Source organism: Corvus brachyrhynchos, unplaced genomic scaffold (assembly GCF_000691975.1).
Source record: "Corvus brachyrhynchos isolate BGI_N302 unplaced genomic scaffold, ASM69197v1 scaffold237, whole genome shotgun sequence".
NCBI classification, from domain to species: Eukaryota; Metazoa; Chordata; class Aves; order Passeriformes; family Corvidae; genus Corvus; species Corvus brachyrhynchos.
The window spans coordinates 2,379,225-2,396,870 of NW_008238959.1; the positions used below are offsets into that span (position 1 = coordinate 2,379,225).

The 17,646-nt window shown below is 43.0% G+C and overlaps 1 protein-coding gene across 4 annotated transcripts in view; it reads left to right on the forward strand.

The window, feature by feature from the left end:
- PIGN (phosphatidylinositol glycan anchor biosynthesis class N) overlaps positions 1-11,578 on the forward strand; it is a 93,930-nt gene extending 82,352 nt beyond the window's left edge. For 2 of the 4 annotated variants that reach the window (XM_017738588.1, XM_008637091.2), the window contains one exon: positions 6,953-11,578. In XM_017738588.1, the coding sequence (XP_017594077.1) occupies positions 6,953-7,076 (124 nt within the window). In that variant the 3' untranslated portion in view covers positions 7,077-11,578. The other 2 variants (XR_001863395.1, XM_017738589.1) reach the window with 2 other exon arrangements.
- The last annotated feature ends 6,068 nt before the right edge of the window (positions 11,579-17,646 follow it).

The window sequence follows — 17,646 nt, forward strand, 5'->3', positions numbered from 1 at the left end:
AACTCTTTCCTGTCCTCCTGTTGCAAGTGGTGTGACAGCTCTGTGGCATTCTCACTGCAGTGTTGTCTGTTGCTGCTTTGACAGCAAGGTCTGAAAATACCCTGCCTCAGCTGACATTTTCCACGTTGCCAAAACTTTCCTGAGAAGGCTGAGTCAGTTAAGGAAATTATGGTTCTTTTTTTTCCCCCAACTCCTTGCATCTCAACAAAACCTTTGTAGGATTTCACAGAACAAAGAATAGAAGCTCTCTTAGGGACAGCTGCTCTCACATTTTTGTTTTTTTCTTGTCACATTGATAGGAAGTGCACATGTGTGTGTCAGCAAAAATATCTGGGTTTGTGTTACATTACTGGTTACCACATCAGTGAAATCAGAGTTGGAAAAGCAGCAGCTTAATTGCCTGGTGGAGGTTCATGCCTCTAAAGTCTCTCAGAGTCCAGCAGTGTATGTGCCACATTTGTAAAGTTTTGATATGTTTCCTTACTCATCCTTTTTTTGTGGTGATGAGCTTTTTAATTACCACAGTTCAAAAGTTTTTTATGTTCTCTCTCTACTAAGAATATGCAAGTTGAGGAGGAGTCTCATTAGGCAATATTTGGTTTGTCCAATAGCGAAGTTTCACGTAGATGAGATGGCTTTAAATCCCTTGCGATAAAAAGACCTTCACTGCTTTTTCACCTTGATGTTTTCTTTCCTAGTGGATCTCATTGTTTGGAAGTAAAGTTTGTTCACTGAACTGACTTTTCTATTTTTAAAAATTTCACGCCTAACTCCTGGCTTTTACATCCTATTCTACCTTGCTTTAACCACATGGCAGGACATTTTACCATGCCTCACATTTGCCTTAACAATATGATGTCTTTATTCTCCCGGTGGAATTCACCATGCCACATAAGTATTGCTTTTGAATGGAAACGGATTTTTACCTCTTCCACTCTTCCAGTTCATTAATGAAATGCTGAATAACAACAGATTCAACATACAGTCCTGTATTACCACATTCAGCAAATTATCAATGCACCACTGTTTCCCTCCTCTCAGTAAATTATCAATTACCATAAATATTTATGGCTTCTTAGAAAGTTTTCTATCCCCTTTTCTTAATGATCATGCCAAAATCAATGTCAGCTTGTCTTTCAGAGAGTGCTTTTCATTGTTTTGATATAATAATGGGATAATAATCTTGCAGTGAATGTGGAACTCAAAGCAGCAGCTTACACAAGCTTCTAAGGTCTGCTAACCTTGTCCTCTACCTATATACCTGAACTGCATCATTTGCCCCAGAAAAACACACCATTAAATTTCTTTAAAATAATAGTGTAGTTTTCCTAGTGTTTTTGATGTATCAGTGTGTAATACACAATCGTGAGAAGTTTGTTCTGACAGATCCTTTTGTTTTTGAATAACAGCCAAATGGAATAGCTAGCTTTTCAGCTTCTTTGTCACTAAAATAATTTCTCTGCAGCTTAAAAGGTGTGCTTATGTATCTGTATCTGTCCCTTTCCAGAAAGAGAGAGAAATAGCCTTTAAAGCCTAGTATATCTTTACAGTATACATACTTTGTAAATAGTTGTATAACCCGATAGTAAAGATAAACCTTAAAGGTTCTTTATATGGCTATTATATAGCTATATACAGACACAGTATAGTGTACAGATACTGTACTATTCCTTCTCTTTATAGGTGCTGGAAGATAAAGATATGATCTTAACTGTTCTTCTGCAGTTTCAGAGGTCAGGGGACATAGATAAAGCACAAAACTGGTTTTTTAGGTTTTAGGGATAATGGAATCGATTTCAGGGTTGGGATGCTGGGGCTTCTAGCTCTGACTGTTAAAACAAAGGTTTTGTGATTTGGTTTTGGTGAAACTGAGGAGAGAGGGTGTGGCATCCTGACTGGAAAAGCAGGAAATTTAAATTCAGAATCTAAATCTGGGGTCTCAGTGTGTGCTTGGGAACAGTTCAAAGAGCATGTCATATAGAAATAATGTATCCGGACTCTTCTGGAGCTGCTTGTCCAAGTCCTTGCACAAGTTGGTTTTGTTTTACTTGTTTTGTTTCTAGTTTCTTTAATTGCTATGGTAACTTACTCCATCTTCTTGTCTTTCTAGCCTCTAATGAGGTCTGTCATCTTAGGAATTAGCCTGTCTTGGGAGAAAGCCAAGTTTTGGAGCAAGATTGATTCCCACTGCTTACCCCCCTTATTTTTCTTATGTCTTAGATTCTTCTTGTCTTTGATTCTTCTTGTCTTCTTTTTTCTCACCAATATACACTGTCACAAACAAAGCCAGGAGGTGGTAGTACCTCATATGTTCTCCTTGTGGTTCCTTGCCGCTGAAACAGGTGTCTTGCTCCCTGATAAAAAAAATTTACTATCACCATCTTTGCCTGTTGACATTGATCCATACATGGGGCGCTCACCTTTCCATTGAACAGTGCTGCCTTACCGTAGATCATCCATGATCCCCTACACCTGCTACCTCTACCATCTCATCCTTTATAAGCATTGCCCCACCATGCTCCATTATGCTATTCTCTTGTACCTGTTTAATTGCTCTTCCTCCACGTGGATCTAATTTGCCTGGATCCTAGAATCTCACTCCTTTTTCTCATTAGCTCAGCTTTGTTTCTCAAAACAGAAAGCTTGTTTTGAGAATTACCTCCTTCACTGTAACTACAGATACAGTCAAGGGTGCAGGTTCTGAATTGTATAGGGATCAAGATTTTTGCCACTGCCATTGTGGCATATAGCTGTAAGAGTCTTGTTTTCTTTGTTTAAATATAGCATTACCCCAGCCTAAGAAGTAATTTACCAGGTAGAGCTGCCCGCAGGCAGTGCAGTACCAGTTGCTGAGAGTCCCAGAGATGCTGGCTGTTTGTAATTACATGACAAGTAGATTGAAATTGTTTTTAATTGCTCTATGGCATAATATCTATCTATCTATCTTTGAACATCTGCTATTTTATTAAAGGCGCACAACTATGCAGCCTTGTGCAGTATAGCAAGGGAGAAGTGTGTGCAACACTGTCTTCTTTACAAAAGTATGGAGGATCCAGTCCCTCATCTGACAGGTGGCTAAGCAGAGTTTGAAGACACCTTTTTGCTTTGAGAAAGCCCCTCCCTATGCCCTGCCAAATCACTGATGATATCTGCAAGAGCTCCTTTAGGGGGTGCACAAGAACTCAGATACCTGTCTGAGGACCATGCATGGCATATATATGTATGTATTTTGTATGTATGCCAAAGGAAATCATAGCTTTCTGTAAGTGGCTGTTCCCTTAAGAGCCAGCAACCTTATCTACCTGTGGTGAATGTACAATCCTCAAGGGCACATTACACCATGAAGATAACTGCAGCAAGGGTTTAAATTTCATCTGTCAGTATGTCCTTTCCCATGGAGAACTGAAACCAAAGCTGTACCACACCCCGGTGGTCTTTCAAGGGCAGCTCTTGAGGGAGTTGTGTTATCTTTGTTGTAAATGTGCTGTGAACTACAAAGTCCAAAGTGCACTGCCCAGGTGACAGTAGACTTTGTGCCTGACTTCACACTCTAGGTGTGTCTTCTTACACCTTTCCCACAGAAACAGGACAGGAGCTTGGCTCCTGTAGATGTGCTACTCTGCTGCTCCATTATGCTTGTTGAGGTCTGAACCCTTTTATGCTGGTGGATTTTTCTAACTGATTTCTCAAAACTGTGTATTTTGAGCAAGGCATTTGTGATATGTATTGTGGGGAAACATAAAAGGTGGAAAAGCTGTTAGGTGTGAAAAGAAAAGCAGGTTTCAGAAAGAAAGCAAAAAGAATTTAGGAATCAGCTCTAGCTGAGAACTTGAAGATAGGATACAATTATATAGCAAGCAAGGACATTAAAACAATGGTTAGAGTTTCTAGGTTTGACTGAGATAGGTTTTGAAGTTGCAAAAAATATGCCTAGCAAGATCGATAAGTTTAAGCTTAATAATGGAATACTGTACATTGTTATATAAAAGCATAACAAGCAAGTATTGTATACAACAGATGTACGTGCGCTGTTGGGGATTGGTTAAAACAGTTGTCTGTAAATTTTAGAAGCATGCTAATTTGCTAAGAAGCTTTTAAGAATGCTCTGTAACAAAGAAGTCTTTGGATGCCTGTGATGGTGTGAGCTTTGTACCATCTGTCTCAACTCTGTATGTGAGACTGATAAAGGAATAAAATAATAAAAAGGCTCCTGGAATGCCTGTCCGGGCTCCCCGTCCCGTTTGTCGACGAAATGCCGACAATGTTCTAGTCAGACTCAACTGAAACAGAAAAATCTGACTGTGCGCATCAAGTCTGTTTTCATGTTCTCTGTACAGTTTGGTCCTTTGGTTTCTGGCACCCTGGCTGTGGAAGAACTTTTTGGATTACTTTTATTCTCTCACACTTGTTAGTGGCCCAGCTTTGTTGAGAGCTGGTGCTTCTCCACTTCACAGGGCTAAATTGTGCTAGGCTAGCGCCAGAGTTGTCACAGTCTCAGGGTTGTGAGGATTGATAGCAATGGCATTATGAGCTTTACTGCTCTTCTGTGGCTGAACTCTCAAACTGAATGAGTCCTCTGGCAGAAATTCCAGGTCATTAAGCCAGCAAGCGTTCCTTGCAATCCTTTTTTGTGACTAAACTCAGACTTCATGGAGTCTGAAGTTACTCTGTTTGTCCTAAAGAGCCATCTACTTTGAAATAATAGGTATGGATGCATCAGGAGGTATGGGTACCTCTCATGTCAGAGTGCCAGTTTCTTCAGTAGTCCCAGGAAAAACCAAAGCCCCACTGGATGCATAATGGACACGGGTGCAGCACTGTTTCGTCTGCAGCTCTAACCTGAAATGTCACTGGCTTTGGAAGATTTCTGGTTTCGGAATGACTAGTGGTTTACATTAACAGTACCTGATTCAGATCCTACAGAATCACAGAATGGTTGAGGTGGGAAGGGACCACTGGAGGTCACTTAGTCCAAGCTCCCTGGTCAAGCAGGGTCCCCCAGAACACATTACTCAGGATTGTGGGTTGGTTGGCTTTTCTCCAGGGAAGGAGACTCCACAGCTTCTCTGGGCAGCCTGTTCTGGTGCTCAGTCACCTGCACAATAAAGTTCTTCCTCATGTTCAGGTGAAACTTCCTGTGTTCCAGTTTGTGTCCATTGCCTCTCGTTCTCTTGCTTGGCACCACCAAGAAGAGACTGGATGCATCCTCTTGGTGCCCTCCCTTCAGATACTGACAGACATTGAAGAGGTCCCTTCTCACTTTCTTCTCAAGACTGAACAGGCCCAGCTCCCTCAGCCTTCCCTTGCAGGTGAGGTACTCCAGTCTGTTAATCCCTTAATCATCTTTGTAGCTCTCCCCTGGACCTGCTCCAGGAGCCCCATGTCTCTCCTGTCCTGAGCATCCCAGAACTGCACACAGCTCTCCGATGTGGCCTCACCAGGGCTGAGCAGAGGGGCAGGATCACCTCCCTTGACCTGCTGGCAATGCCCTTCCTAATGCACCCCAGGATACCTTTGGCCTTCTTGGCCACAAGGACACACTGCTGGCTCATGGACAGCTTGTTGCCCACCAGGACCCCCCGGTCCTTCTCTGCACAGCTGCTTTCCCGCCGGGCCGGCCCCAGCCTGTCCTGGTGCTTGGTTATTATTCCCCAGGTGTAGGACCCTGCATTTGCCTTTGTTGAATCTCAGGCAGTTCTTCTCTGCCCACCTCCCTCTCTCCAACCTGTCGAGGTCCTTCTGAAGGCCTGCACAACACTCTGGGGTATTGGCCACTCCTCCCAGCTTTGTGTCATCAGTGAACTTGCTGAGGAGGCCTCTGCACATGTGGATGTCAGGTTTGACTAAATGGTCTGTAACCCAGATGTACCACATGAAGGGAAAGTCTGCCTTCCTCCAGACCTTCTCCCTGATCTTTTGGGTCAGGGATTCCTGAGAGCTAGCCTTGGCAACGAAGACTGAAACAAAGAATGCATTCACTATCTCAGCCTTTTCTGCAGTCTCTGTTGCAAGGGTCCCTGCTCCATTCAGTAGCAGGCCCACTTTTCCCATAGTTTTCCTTTTGTTATTGGTGTCTTTGAAGAAGCCCTTCTTGTTATTCTTGACATCCTTAGCCAGATTTAATTTCAAATGGGCCTTGAACCCATTGAACACGGAACACTGAATGTCCTAGATTTGACTGAATGTCAAATCTCAGTCTGACTCTAAATAGCCCATCTGCAACACCAGTGAACATCAGATAACAGAATTTGAGCAAGTGGAGAACAAGCTCACTGCTTGTTAGCCTTTTAATCAGTAGTGGCTTAAGGCCTTCCTAACCCAGAAGCTACATTTTCATATTGTGTTTATTAGCCACTCTTGAACTCACCTCTTTAATCTCTTTGCATGTGCTACCACAGCAGAGAATTCTACAGATTTTAGCAATGTTGAGTGAAAAAATAGTGGGGTTTTGGTTCTGTATGTTGCTTTTTTCTTCTTAAAGCTACTTGTCACTAGAATAGTGTTTTCTCTAGAAAATTGCACTTCATCTGACATAAATATCTGAGTTGTCTTACTAGCAAGCAACGTCTGCCTGATGGCAAGTTCTCTCTAGATTCTGTGTTATGGTTGACAGCAAATAAAAGTTTTGCAATTGTTTTATTCTCATACACTGAATTACCCATTTGAATGAAAGTACACCTGGTACCTCTTACTTGGTGTACACTCCATTGTGTTTTCTGCTGTCCCCCACCAATTTTATTTTGTCACAGACTTGGGTTTTTACATGACAGTGCTGCTATAATACTTGTCTTCTAAGAGCTGCTTATATAAAATTATATCCTAGGTGAAAAATTAGACCTACTTAAAATGAAAAAAAAAATTATTCAGAGGGTTGTTTATGTCAGAGTTTTTTTTCCTTACTCTGCAAATTTGTATTTTTCTCTCACTTTTTTTATCTGTCTCTTCCTTGCAGCATCAGCCACTATGTGCTGGTGATGTCGCTGACCATATTTATGATGGTGATGAATGGACTGGCCCAGCTGTTAACTACACAGAGACTTGGACATCCCAGAAGGACTAAGCACCATTCCACGTGATAAAGCATCTTCAGGCTTCCTCTGAACCAACCTCCAGCTCTGGAACATAAATGACAGTTAATGGGACTAGACTGCCAAAATCCCATCCAGGGATCAGAGTGCTCTGCTGATACAGATTAAATGCTGTCACATGACTGAAATTTGCATTTGAGGGTTGCCATTTTTAGACACCAACGGGAATATGGAATAGAAAAGGCTCTTATTCTTCAAGCATACAAATTTCTTGAAAATGCAAACAGCAACAAAATTCTTTCTAAAATACATAGGCAACTATCTTTTGGGTTGGGTTTTTTGGGGAGATGGGGGTTTTTTTGTTGTTATAACTTGGCTGCCAGCTGTTTGTTTACACATACTCTCATTAGGAGCATGCAAAGTTCTAGCTTTGTTTCATGTCTCGCATAAGCACGTCCCAGGCTAAAGCATGAATGAAATCAGTCTGGGCAGATCACTGGTTTCTGTGTTACCGATGTGGCACACGCGTTGGAATATCTCTGAAACGGGCTGTGCTTTTCTGCAAGCCGTGTCAGCATGCCTGTGAGATATGTTGAGGCAGGTTAAGGCTGGTGTGCTGTGAAGCTGTTGCTGTAAGACAACATCTTTCAGCTCATCCCACTGCAAATTGCTGCCGCTGACTGTGCTCTCCTGCTGCCTCCTGAGCTTGGGCGGGCTGAGCAGCATGACACTCAGGTAGCTGATTCAAATGAAAAGGAACCTGGTTAAATAGCAGTCAAATTCCCTGGGCCAGCTCATGACAGGGTGGGCAGGAAGGTTAGGGCTTATTGTTTCCATAGCAGCCCAGACTTAGGTCAGCATAAAGAGGTCATGAAACTGCAGCTGGAGTTGCTAGTTTGCAGAGAGTGATGCCATGTGGAGGCTTTTTTTTTTATCCTTGTTTTCCTTTTCACTTGTGTTCTGCTGCTGATTACAAGCATCAGTAATGGCTGCGCAATGAATCTAATGCATATTCCCTGCATACTGATTACAAGTGAGAAGCAAGGAAAAGAAAAAATGTTGTTCATTCTGGCCCATTCTACAATGGCATCACTAAAAATTGTGCTATGTAATATCTGTGTGTCACACTCCTAACTTGCAGCCAGGCCTTTCTATCTGGGAGCTGATACATATGGTGCATGATGCTGGCAGCCAAGGCTAGACATATATCATTGGAGGGCTGCTCCAATGCTCTTTCCAGCCATCTGGCATTTGGCCATGGTCACATGTCTGTTTAACACTGAAAGCTAGCCATTCCTCTGCAGGAAGTTTGGCTGTGAGAAACTGGTCACAAACCTCCATCTGCTTGCTGTAGAAAAAAATGGCATCACAGGTCTGCAGTCATCTGTGCAGCATCAGAGTGCCTCATGAGAGTGTCTGAGTACTGTTAAGGGAATAATTTTTTCCACTAGGTAGTGGTCCACTGGTCCCACTGGGCATGTTGTCTCACAGTTGGCCTCAGTTGCAGAAGGTATTTTGCGCTTGTTACGGGCTGCACCTGCAGACTGCACACCTAAAGGTGGGCTTGTGCCTGGTGCTGGTGGCTGTACCCTACAGCCAAGGCAAGGAACAACCACAAGCAGTGGGAAAGCAGCCACTGCAGCAAAGTCTGTGTGTAGGTGTGGGAATGTGCCACACTTGTTCCAGGATCCAGTGGGTGTCCGCTATGGAGAGCTATCCTCGCCTCAGCCTCACTCCACAAGCATCTACAGCATACTGTATGACTGTGGGTACTGTATCCTCAGCTTTGTGTGACCAAACTGATGTCTTGAGACCTCTGGCCACAGTGCTGTCCCTTCAGTACACAAAGCTGTAAGCCATTGATCATCCCAGTCTCCATTGCTGGAGTGACTGCTTTGCAGAACTACTGTTTGTAGAACAAATTCACTCATGGGAGCAGCTGAACAGCTGGCATTGGTGTGATGTGAAGAAATTGACTGAAAAAGTAGGAATGTGGGACTCACAGGGCTGCCACCCTTAAGTCACACCTTCTGCAAGCTTGTCAAAACTGCTTGTTACCTATGACAAGACCGAGTGGATGTCCTGCCTATTAGGAGGTACATACTGCTGGCACTGCAGGATCCCTGGGAGAATGCACAGGAGCTCAAACCTGATGCCTTTCCTTACCACAGGGGGCTGGTAATAAAACAGCATCTCAGCCTACTGCATCTGGTGCTGCTCATCTGTGGTAGCAGGAATAATCTACTCTGGTATGCAGGCAAGTGGAAATGAATGGGCAAAGTACAACCTGCATCACTTACTCTTTCTGCTTATGGTTTCCATGGCACCTTTTTCTACAAAATGGGTTTTGTTTCTTACATCCTTCCTTGTAAGAGAAGAAAGGGGACTATGAGCACAGGGCAGTATTTGCAACATGCGTGTTGTTTTTCCCCAGTGCTGCTCTGCAGGGGTTTGTTCTTGTTTGCCATTTGCTCTGGCTGGGCCATGGTGGTAGCAACCTCAGCTGACCTTTCCCTTTCCCCCTCTGGTTCCTTGCATCTCTGTGCCATTTGTGAATTCATTTTCTATCGGAGGCCACAGGAGTGCTGGAGAGCGGCTCTCATGGAGAGGCAGGATTGGCTGTGCTATTCTCATGTCTCCCCAGGGGAGGCTCTTGCTGGAGTCTTGGCCTGCGCTTCTGGGTTGACTCCAGCACAGAGAGGTGTCAAAAATTCTCCCACTCAGCTACTTTACACAACCCCATGGGGTGTGTGACAAAGTCGACTCTTCCCTCCCACAGATGCATGTTCTTCTCCTGAAACAAATGGCATCAGCAATAAAAAGTGCCCCCCAAACTTAGCAGCTAAGGTAGGGAGTGAAATGTTGTGCTTGGATGGGTTTAAGCCTTCTTTTGTTCTATTTGTGGGTCTTCAAGCATCATCATCCCTATTCAGGGGGTCCAGAGAGGATTCAGGCCACAGAAAGCGGGTTCTGAGCCAGGAGGGTCTTCCAGCTCATGTTTTCTGTGAAGGGCATGAAGGCAGAATTACCCCAAGCCCTTCTGCCTGCCTTCTTTCATGTGCAGCAGAGCTACACACTCTCTGACTCCTGGAGCAGGTGAGGCTCCAGAGAGTGAAAACCTCAGGCAGGGAAAGGCAGGTAGATCAACATTATTGCTTATGTAAAGGGCTGCACAATTTTTATTTTTTTTTTAACTAAAAGCCTTGCAAAGCTTCTATCTTCTTCATTTCAGATCCATGGATCCCTGAAGAGCTAACTATAAACCCAGAGTGCCCATCAGGTCGTGTAATGCAAGAGAAACTGTACTGAAGAGCAGCTGATACAAAGGTCTTGTAATCTCCAGTGCTAGGAATTGTTCTCTGCTTTTGTGTCATCAAGGCTGTACACAGCAGCCTTTTGATATCTGCCCAGGGAGTGAGCTGTTTCTTCAGAAATGGTGAAGCTTAGATTATATCAAGACCTCTTATGACTCAAACGAAATAACTTTCCCTTCTCCCTCACCGAGTAAATCAGATTTTGCAAGCTTTGGCAATTTCAGTGCATGGCGTGCCTGTTAGTTGTAAGTCTGCTACAGTCTTCACATTCTTGAATGAGAACAAATATGTGAATGAACATTCATGGTCTCACCCTAACCTTAAACTGCAATGTCTAGTTTGGAGAAGCCAAAATGCAAATGTTTTTTCAGCTCCTTCCACCTCAGCTAATCTGTAAGGATGTGATGCTCATTACTTCTCCAGTTTGTCTATGTGAATCCTTCAGTCCCTTTTCCCACGGCTTTGGAGTGGTGGGGGTACTTCTCCCAGATGTCTTTGGCAAAAAGAATGAGAACATGGAAGGTGCCATGCTTGCTTCTGCATCTGATAGATGTGGGGTTCTGTGAGCAGGAGCCAGCTGAAGAGAATATTTTTGGGAGCTATAGTTGTGGTAAGGAAGAGAGAACTTCTCTGTCTTGCACCTGCTCTGGGGTGTGCTGTGTGTCAGAGTGATGGGACAGCTCTAGATGCCCCCTTTTCCATCAACACATGGCTCCATCCAGCCTGAAGGTGAAAAACTTTCTTCTCCTGTGTGTTGTCTTTGGGAAGCTGCTTTGTGAGCTGCCATGGCTGGGGAAGATCTGGGAACCTGTCTTGCAGAGCTGCCAGGTGTGTGGTACAGCCCCAGAGCAGTCCCGATTATCCATCCATGAGACAGGACTTGTGGTGAGCCAGAACTGACTGTCACAGCAACTGATGGTCACCAAGTTCTCACTGGTGTCTCTTGGACTAGTTATGTTCATAAGGATGTGTAGTGTTGAATTCAGTTCATTGGCTTACAGAGGCTCTGAATTCAGCTGCTTCCTGCAAGGGCTCCCTCCTCACCCCAGGGCAGGGCACAGTATTTTAGCATTTGAGGACTGAAAAGAGGAAGGAGGAGGCTGAAAGCATGGCACTCTCCCTCTTCCCACGACCTTTGAAATCAAGCTTGTTGATATTTTCCTTATTTATTTGACTTATGCTTGGCATAACTTTCTAGCTTTGAAGGTGGATAATATAAAGTGGATGACAACACACCTTGTTTTGTTTGCATTTTATTTTCCATGCGAGTTGTAAGAGCAAATGCCTCTAGTGTTACATGAAGTGAAGCTGACTTAAAGGTTTACCTTTCACTCAGGTCACTGCTGCTGACAAACCTGTTAATAACAGCTGGGTATCATCCAGTGCTTTCTCTGAGACAGGGAGAGAAAGCACCAGACCAAGTTCCCCCCAACCATCTGTGACTGCAGTAGGACAAGACCAGGGATGGAGCTCACTTCTGCTCTGAATTTCCTGCCATCTGCACCCTCCTTCTTGGGGTGTCACCTCTGCTGTGAGGAGGTCCTTCCTGACCTGAATTGTTCTGTGACACAGTGTACAGCCACCAAGTCCTGCATACCTGATGCTGGGGCCAGTGGCTGAGCAGGGGACGGGGTAGTGCAGTCAGGCCTGGGGAATTTAAATTTAGATTACTGCAAAAGCAATCACACCCAGGTCCAACGCTTTTGCCTCGAAGCGAGAAAGGAGGAGAAATATGAGAAAGCCATGTGTCACTACCATGGCTCTTCACTACCATGATTCCCACTACTTCATCTTCCTCCTTCTTCCTGCCTATGCCTGACCCCAAGCTTCAGCAACCCCAAACTGATCCAAAGGGCGCGTGCCCAGTAACAAATGTTGCAAAATTGAACCACTGGCATTTATGGCTGGGGAAATCTCTGACCAAGACCTAGACTCTTCTAATTAAACTTAGCTTATTGCTCTTGCAGAAATGCTGAAGGACAAGGCATTCTCAGTGCAGTTCTCATATTGACTTTCTGTGGAGTAACCTTTATATATCTCAATAGACGTGGCCTTTTACTGATGGACATCATTATTCTGCCTTCTTGGCATGTGAGGCAGTGCAAGACAAAAACTTCAGAGTAATTTCAACAGAGGCTGAAACTTGGTGGTGTGAGTCCCGGTGAGCACACAAGCAGAGACAGGCACTGAAAATGCTGTGATTTTATTTTTGTATCAATTTCCATATTAAGTTAAGAGACACTAGAACTTACTGCACTGCTATCCAGAACTATATTTAGCTGCTCAGATGTTTGTGTCTCCATCTCACAAGATCTCCAGAAGTGAGTGGATATTTTCCATCAAGGGCTTGTTATATCTGACCTACTGTGAAAGGAAAATATCTGTTTCACCACCATGCATTTTTTCATAAAAGTGGTATCTATCTGTGTCTCTTCTAACCAACATTAATACATTATATTTCCTTTAAAATGCTACAAACTTACTTGCTTTAATGTAACTTGGTAATTAACTGGTAGTTACAGCCAAAAGAAGAAATGAATATGCATGTCATTTTAAAAGAATTACACAGTGCAGGAAAACCTCCTAGTATTTGGGATGATGGCCAAATCTTCATCCAGACGCTGCACTGAACTCAAGCCTCCTGAAATTTGTCTGAGGCTCCTCGTTTCCTGGGGCTTTATTTCCCCTCCAGTACCAAAACAGCCATGCAGTGAACCCTGCCTAAGATTTCTTTTTCCCAAGCATGAGGGTTCCCCTTGAGGATCCCTCCTACCCTTGCTTCTCCAGTGATCTGTGTCCTGGGTGGACCAGGACCTGACTTGCCAGCCCAACTCTGCAGCAGAAGCTTAGGAGCATTTTGCAGTCAGTGGCCAAACCCAGGACAGCTCAGGGGACAAGTTTTGTCCTGTTCAGTGGGTCATGATCCAGCCAGTCTATCATAAGAGAGCCTGTTTGCTTAGTTTGCTGCTTTTCTGTTTGTTTGTTTAGGAGGGTTTTTTTGGGTTTTTTTTTTTTAATTTATTCTTAAAGCTTGAGGTTTAGTTTTTAGTTTTAGTCAAGTAATGAGTGTGAGACCAGCTGGCGGTATTAATTCGTTTTAATGTGACTCAATCTGAGCAGTGTTCAAGCTTCCTCTTAGAAAATGTAGCTGACTGTGGTGTTTTTTTCTCAGGCAGTTTGCTTGACAGAGAATAAATTTTTACAAAAAGTTGTTCTACAGAGCAAGGGAACAGAGTCTGTCATTTTCCCTTCCTGCTGCTCGTTTTTTTGCAAAAGTACCTGACATCTGGGGAAAGGCAGCCTTTTCATTAGTGGGTGCATGGAAGGCCCACGGGCAGGAGCGCAGAATAACTGGCTCTGCAATTTATAGAACTGCAACTAATTGTGTTTTAAGGCTCTATTTCAGTGAGGCACCATTGCTGCCTATCATTCCAATAAATATATTGGAACTGAATGGCAGTAACTATATTTTCTCTCCTCGTGGCAATTTTAATTCTTTGTGAAAAATCACAGCAGCTGTGAGCTTTCTGAATACAAAGCAACAGAGCACAGGTAAGTGGAGGTGACATTCCCCTGTAGTTCACAGCAATTAACCTCAGGAGGGAAAGAAAAATTAAAATGGTCACTGGTGTTTGGGAGAATTACCTTGTGATGCATTGCAAATACCCTTGTAGGCAGTGATTTAACTTAACCTGTGCCAAAGTTATGCAAGTATGCTTATGATACGTTTGACAGCTTGATCCCTTTCTCACTCTAGGAGTGGAGGAGGAAGATGGATCGGTGTACATGCTTCTAGAGGCAAAATGTGTGATTCTTGTCAGGTTAGAGCTAACTGGCATTATTTATTTGCTTACTTTGCAAGTCTGTGAATGCACCTCACCATTAAGAAGACGAACACGGTAATGATTCTGTTTAATTAAGGGAGAAGTAACTTTCTTGCCAGTTCTAAGTGTCGCTTGATCTATCTGAGGTGTCACAGGACTGGAGAACTCCTGCAAAGGGCTGAGGAAGCATTATTTGTGCTCAGTGCGTAGAGCTTTATGAAAGCAATTTACATATTTGCACACTGAAGCATAACTACCAGAACATAAGCGGGGTGATAAATGATTAACTATAAAAGATTGGCAGCATGGGCAAAAATCCAGCAGAGCACTTAAGCTTGTGCTTAACTTCAAACAACCTGGCCCTGCTTACAGTGTCAGGGCCTCTCTTAAGTTCAGGAATATGCTCCTGCACAGTAGTTACATGTGTGCTTAAGTGACCAGGAGGACCAGAGTCTGGCTAAGTGAGCTTATAAACAGGAAAAGCTTTCTCTTAGAATGTTTTTAAATTGGAATAGCAGCTGTAAGCAGGACTGTAAACAGATCAGAGCTCATCACAGATGGAGCATACCCAGCTCCTATTGATGAAGTGGGAATTGTCAGTTGCCTAGCATTTCTCAGACAAAGGGCAAAACCAGAGGTATTCTAGCAAAAGGCTAGTCTAGTCTGCCCATTTCAGCACAATGTTTCGTTTTGTGCATTTTGTTCTGGTTTTTAATTTTTCGGAACATAAACATGCTAAATATTTTATTGCTGTTCTGTGAAAATCACACTCTGCTTTGGCCAAATGCTACTTTCACTAAATGATATTATTGAAAATGGGATTCAGCCCCAAACCCCCCCCCCCAAAAAAACTAAAAAATAAAACCCCCAAGCTCCCAGCAGTGTTTTCATTTTCCAGTAATTTGAAATTGTTCTCCAGCATTCACCTTGCATCCACCAAGAATCCTGTTAGTAACTTTGTTTCATCACAAGCCAGTTTCTTACAGTGTATTTGGACGTTCCTGAAGCTGGAGGTTGAAAAAGCTGCTCTGAAGCACAAGTGTTAAGCAAAAGTTGAAGGCCCAAATGCGGGCCATTCTGATGGAGTTGGTTTTGGTCTCCATGTAACACTTCAGGAATATTTCCATGTGCCTGGGTGAAGTTTACCAAACTAGAACTACAAATGAAGTCCACCGCATTCTCCTTTTATCCCTTCTAAAGGAGAATATTTGGGCTTACATCCACTGTTAGAGTGACTTGCTCCTTGAGTTACCCCTCTCATCTCCAGCAGATACCTGGGAGCAATGGCTACTCTACATTCACTCAATCCTTGTGGGCTTTTACATCACCACAGAGCAGTACATGCTGCTCTTTCATGTTCTTTCCATTTTGGGAAGCTTTTTGGCTCAATTTTTCTTTTTTTTTTTTTTTTAAATTTATTTTATCTCTGCTGATATAATCTCTCTTAAAACATGCCTGAAGTTCTTGATGATTGGGTAAAGCTTAATTAAAGCGTGTCAGTGTGATGGTGTCTTTCATTCAGGAGACATGAAGGAAGATGATAATCTCCTTTTCTGGAATAAACGTGAATGGGTTCAGTGCCCAAAATGTAGGCTCTGGATAATTAACAAGAAGCAGAAGAAGGAAGGTGAAAAGATTTTTCTAGGGCTCAAGTTAAGATCTAAGCAATAAGATACTGTTACTGGAGTGTGTTCCTGGCCTGAGAAGCCAGGAAACAAGCAGGAAAAATAGGATCTAGAAAGCCCTAGAGACAGAAAAAAAAGTTGGAAATACAGTTTGGAGAGAATGGCTGAAAATTGTCATAACAAGTATGAGTGCAGGCTAGAAAATGATAAAGAAATTATCTCTGAATTGATTCAGATTGTCTTCAAGGCTTTTGTACTTCTTTTTTTCTTTTCAAAATCAACAGGTTTCCATAAAATTGCCTGAATCCCTCATCAATTTCTCCTCCTAATGGAAATAACTTGAAAGACACTGAACAATGATCAAGCAGCATGAGACACACCTACAATGAAAGCAGTCATATTTTTGTAGTCAGAGGGTGGGGGGGAGGGGGATGGAGCTTTCTCCATATCTGTTTAAAGCATCAAAATGGATTTTTTGCTTCTGTAAGGCATGGACCTTGGATATAAGCCAGCAACCATCAAAATCTGCAGGAATTTCCTAAAGCCCATGGAAGCCAATGGATCGAAAGGTCAGTTGTAGATAGATCAACAGTCAAAGTGCTCTCTCAGGAGCATAAGTTAAACGCTGGTTATTACAAAATTCAAGCGCTTACAATTTTGTAAGTCTACTATCATTTCTTTTTTACAGCCAGATTTAATATTCTGGATCTCTATGGAATTTGTGGCTTTCCAGAATATTATTGCAGGTGCCACATTGCTGCAGCTTTCCCAGGTAATGGTTCAGGTGACCACGAGCTGATTGTCTTCTCATATGCAACCCACCCCCCTCCCTCCAGCCAAATCCTCCAGCTCCCTTGGTCTCAGATTTGAAATCCCAATCTTTACTCAAAAGTCTTTGTGTATTGGTCAACCCCATGAGCGTGGGCAGGAGCAACACCTGGTCAGAACTGAAGGAGGAACAAACCACTAACATTAATTTTCACAACCAATCCTGATTCCGTGGGAGGAAGGTATATCAAGGTGGATTTTATCACTGGCAAATTAACTTGAGAATTGGTGAGGAATGTGGAAGAGGAGCTGACAGCTCTTCCATTACCATTATTGAATGGTTTGGCTTTGCTCCTATTACTAAAGGAAGCTATATCTATATCTATCTATCTATCTATCTATCTAGTTTGGGGATTTTTTTTGTCCTTTTCCTCTGGACTCAGACAATTAAGAAGTCAGTAAATAACATAAATTCATACCAGGAGTGGCATGTGTATTGTTTTCTGGTTTAAACCAGTTCTTCTGTGTTTTGTCTTGCGTGCAAAATCCTTCCTGTTTCTCAAATGCAGGATAAGTAGGCAGTATATGTCAGAAAATATGCAATAATAAATGTTTATCTGCAGTTTTCCATTCCACATGCTGAAAATGAGAAAAGGGGGAAAAAATAGACATGTTAATGATGTCCTATCATTATCATATTCTCTTAAACTAGCATGGGAAGAGGATGCATAATTACCTGGACAGAGACTAAGTATACTGACTTCAGCTATTCCTCAGCTGGAGCTGTTTTTCAGTGTGTGAGCACAAAAAGCTTTAAGGAATAATGCATAAAAATGCTATTATCCTTGGAAAAAGCAATATGCAGCTGTCTTGGCCATTATGTAGGTGAAAACACAATGGGTACCAAGACTGCTGAGTACATTTGCATGAGATTAGTTAAATCATCTGAGCAGAATGTCCCCCGTCTGTTTCACCCCATGCTCAGATGCTGGGGAGCTTGGAAGAAAAAGTAGCAAAGAAGATGCAACACCGCATGAGCACTTCCATTATTTTTTTTTTCTGATTAAAGAGGAGGCACAAAAAGGTG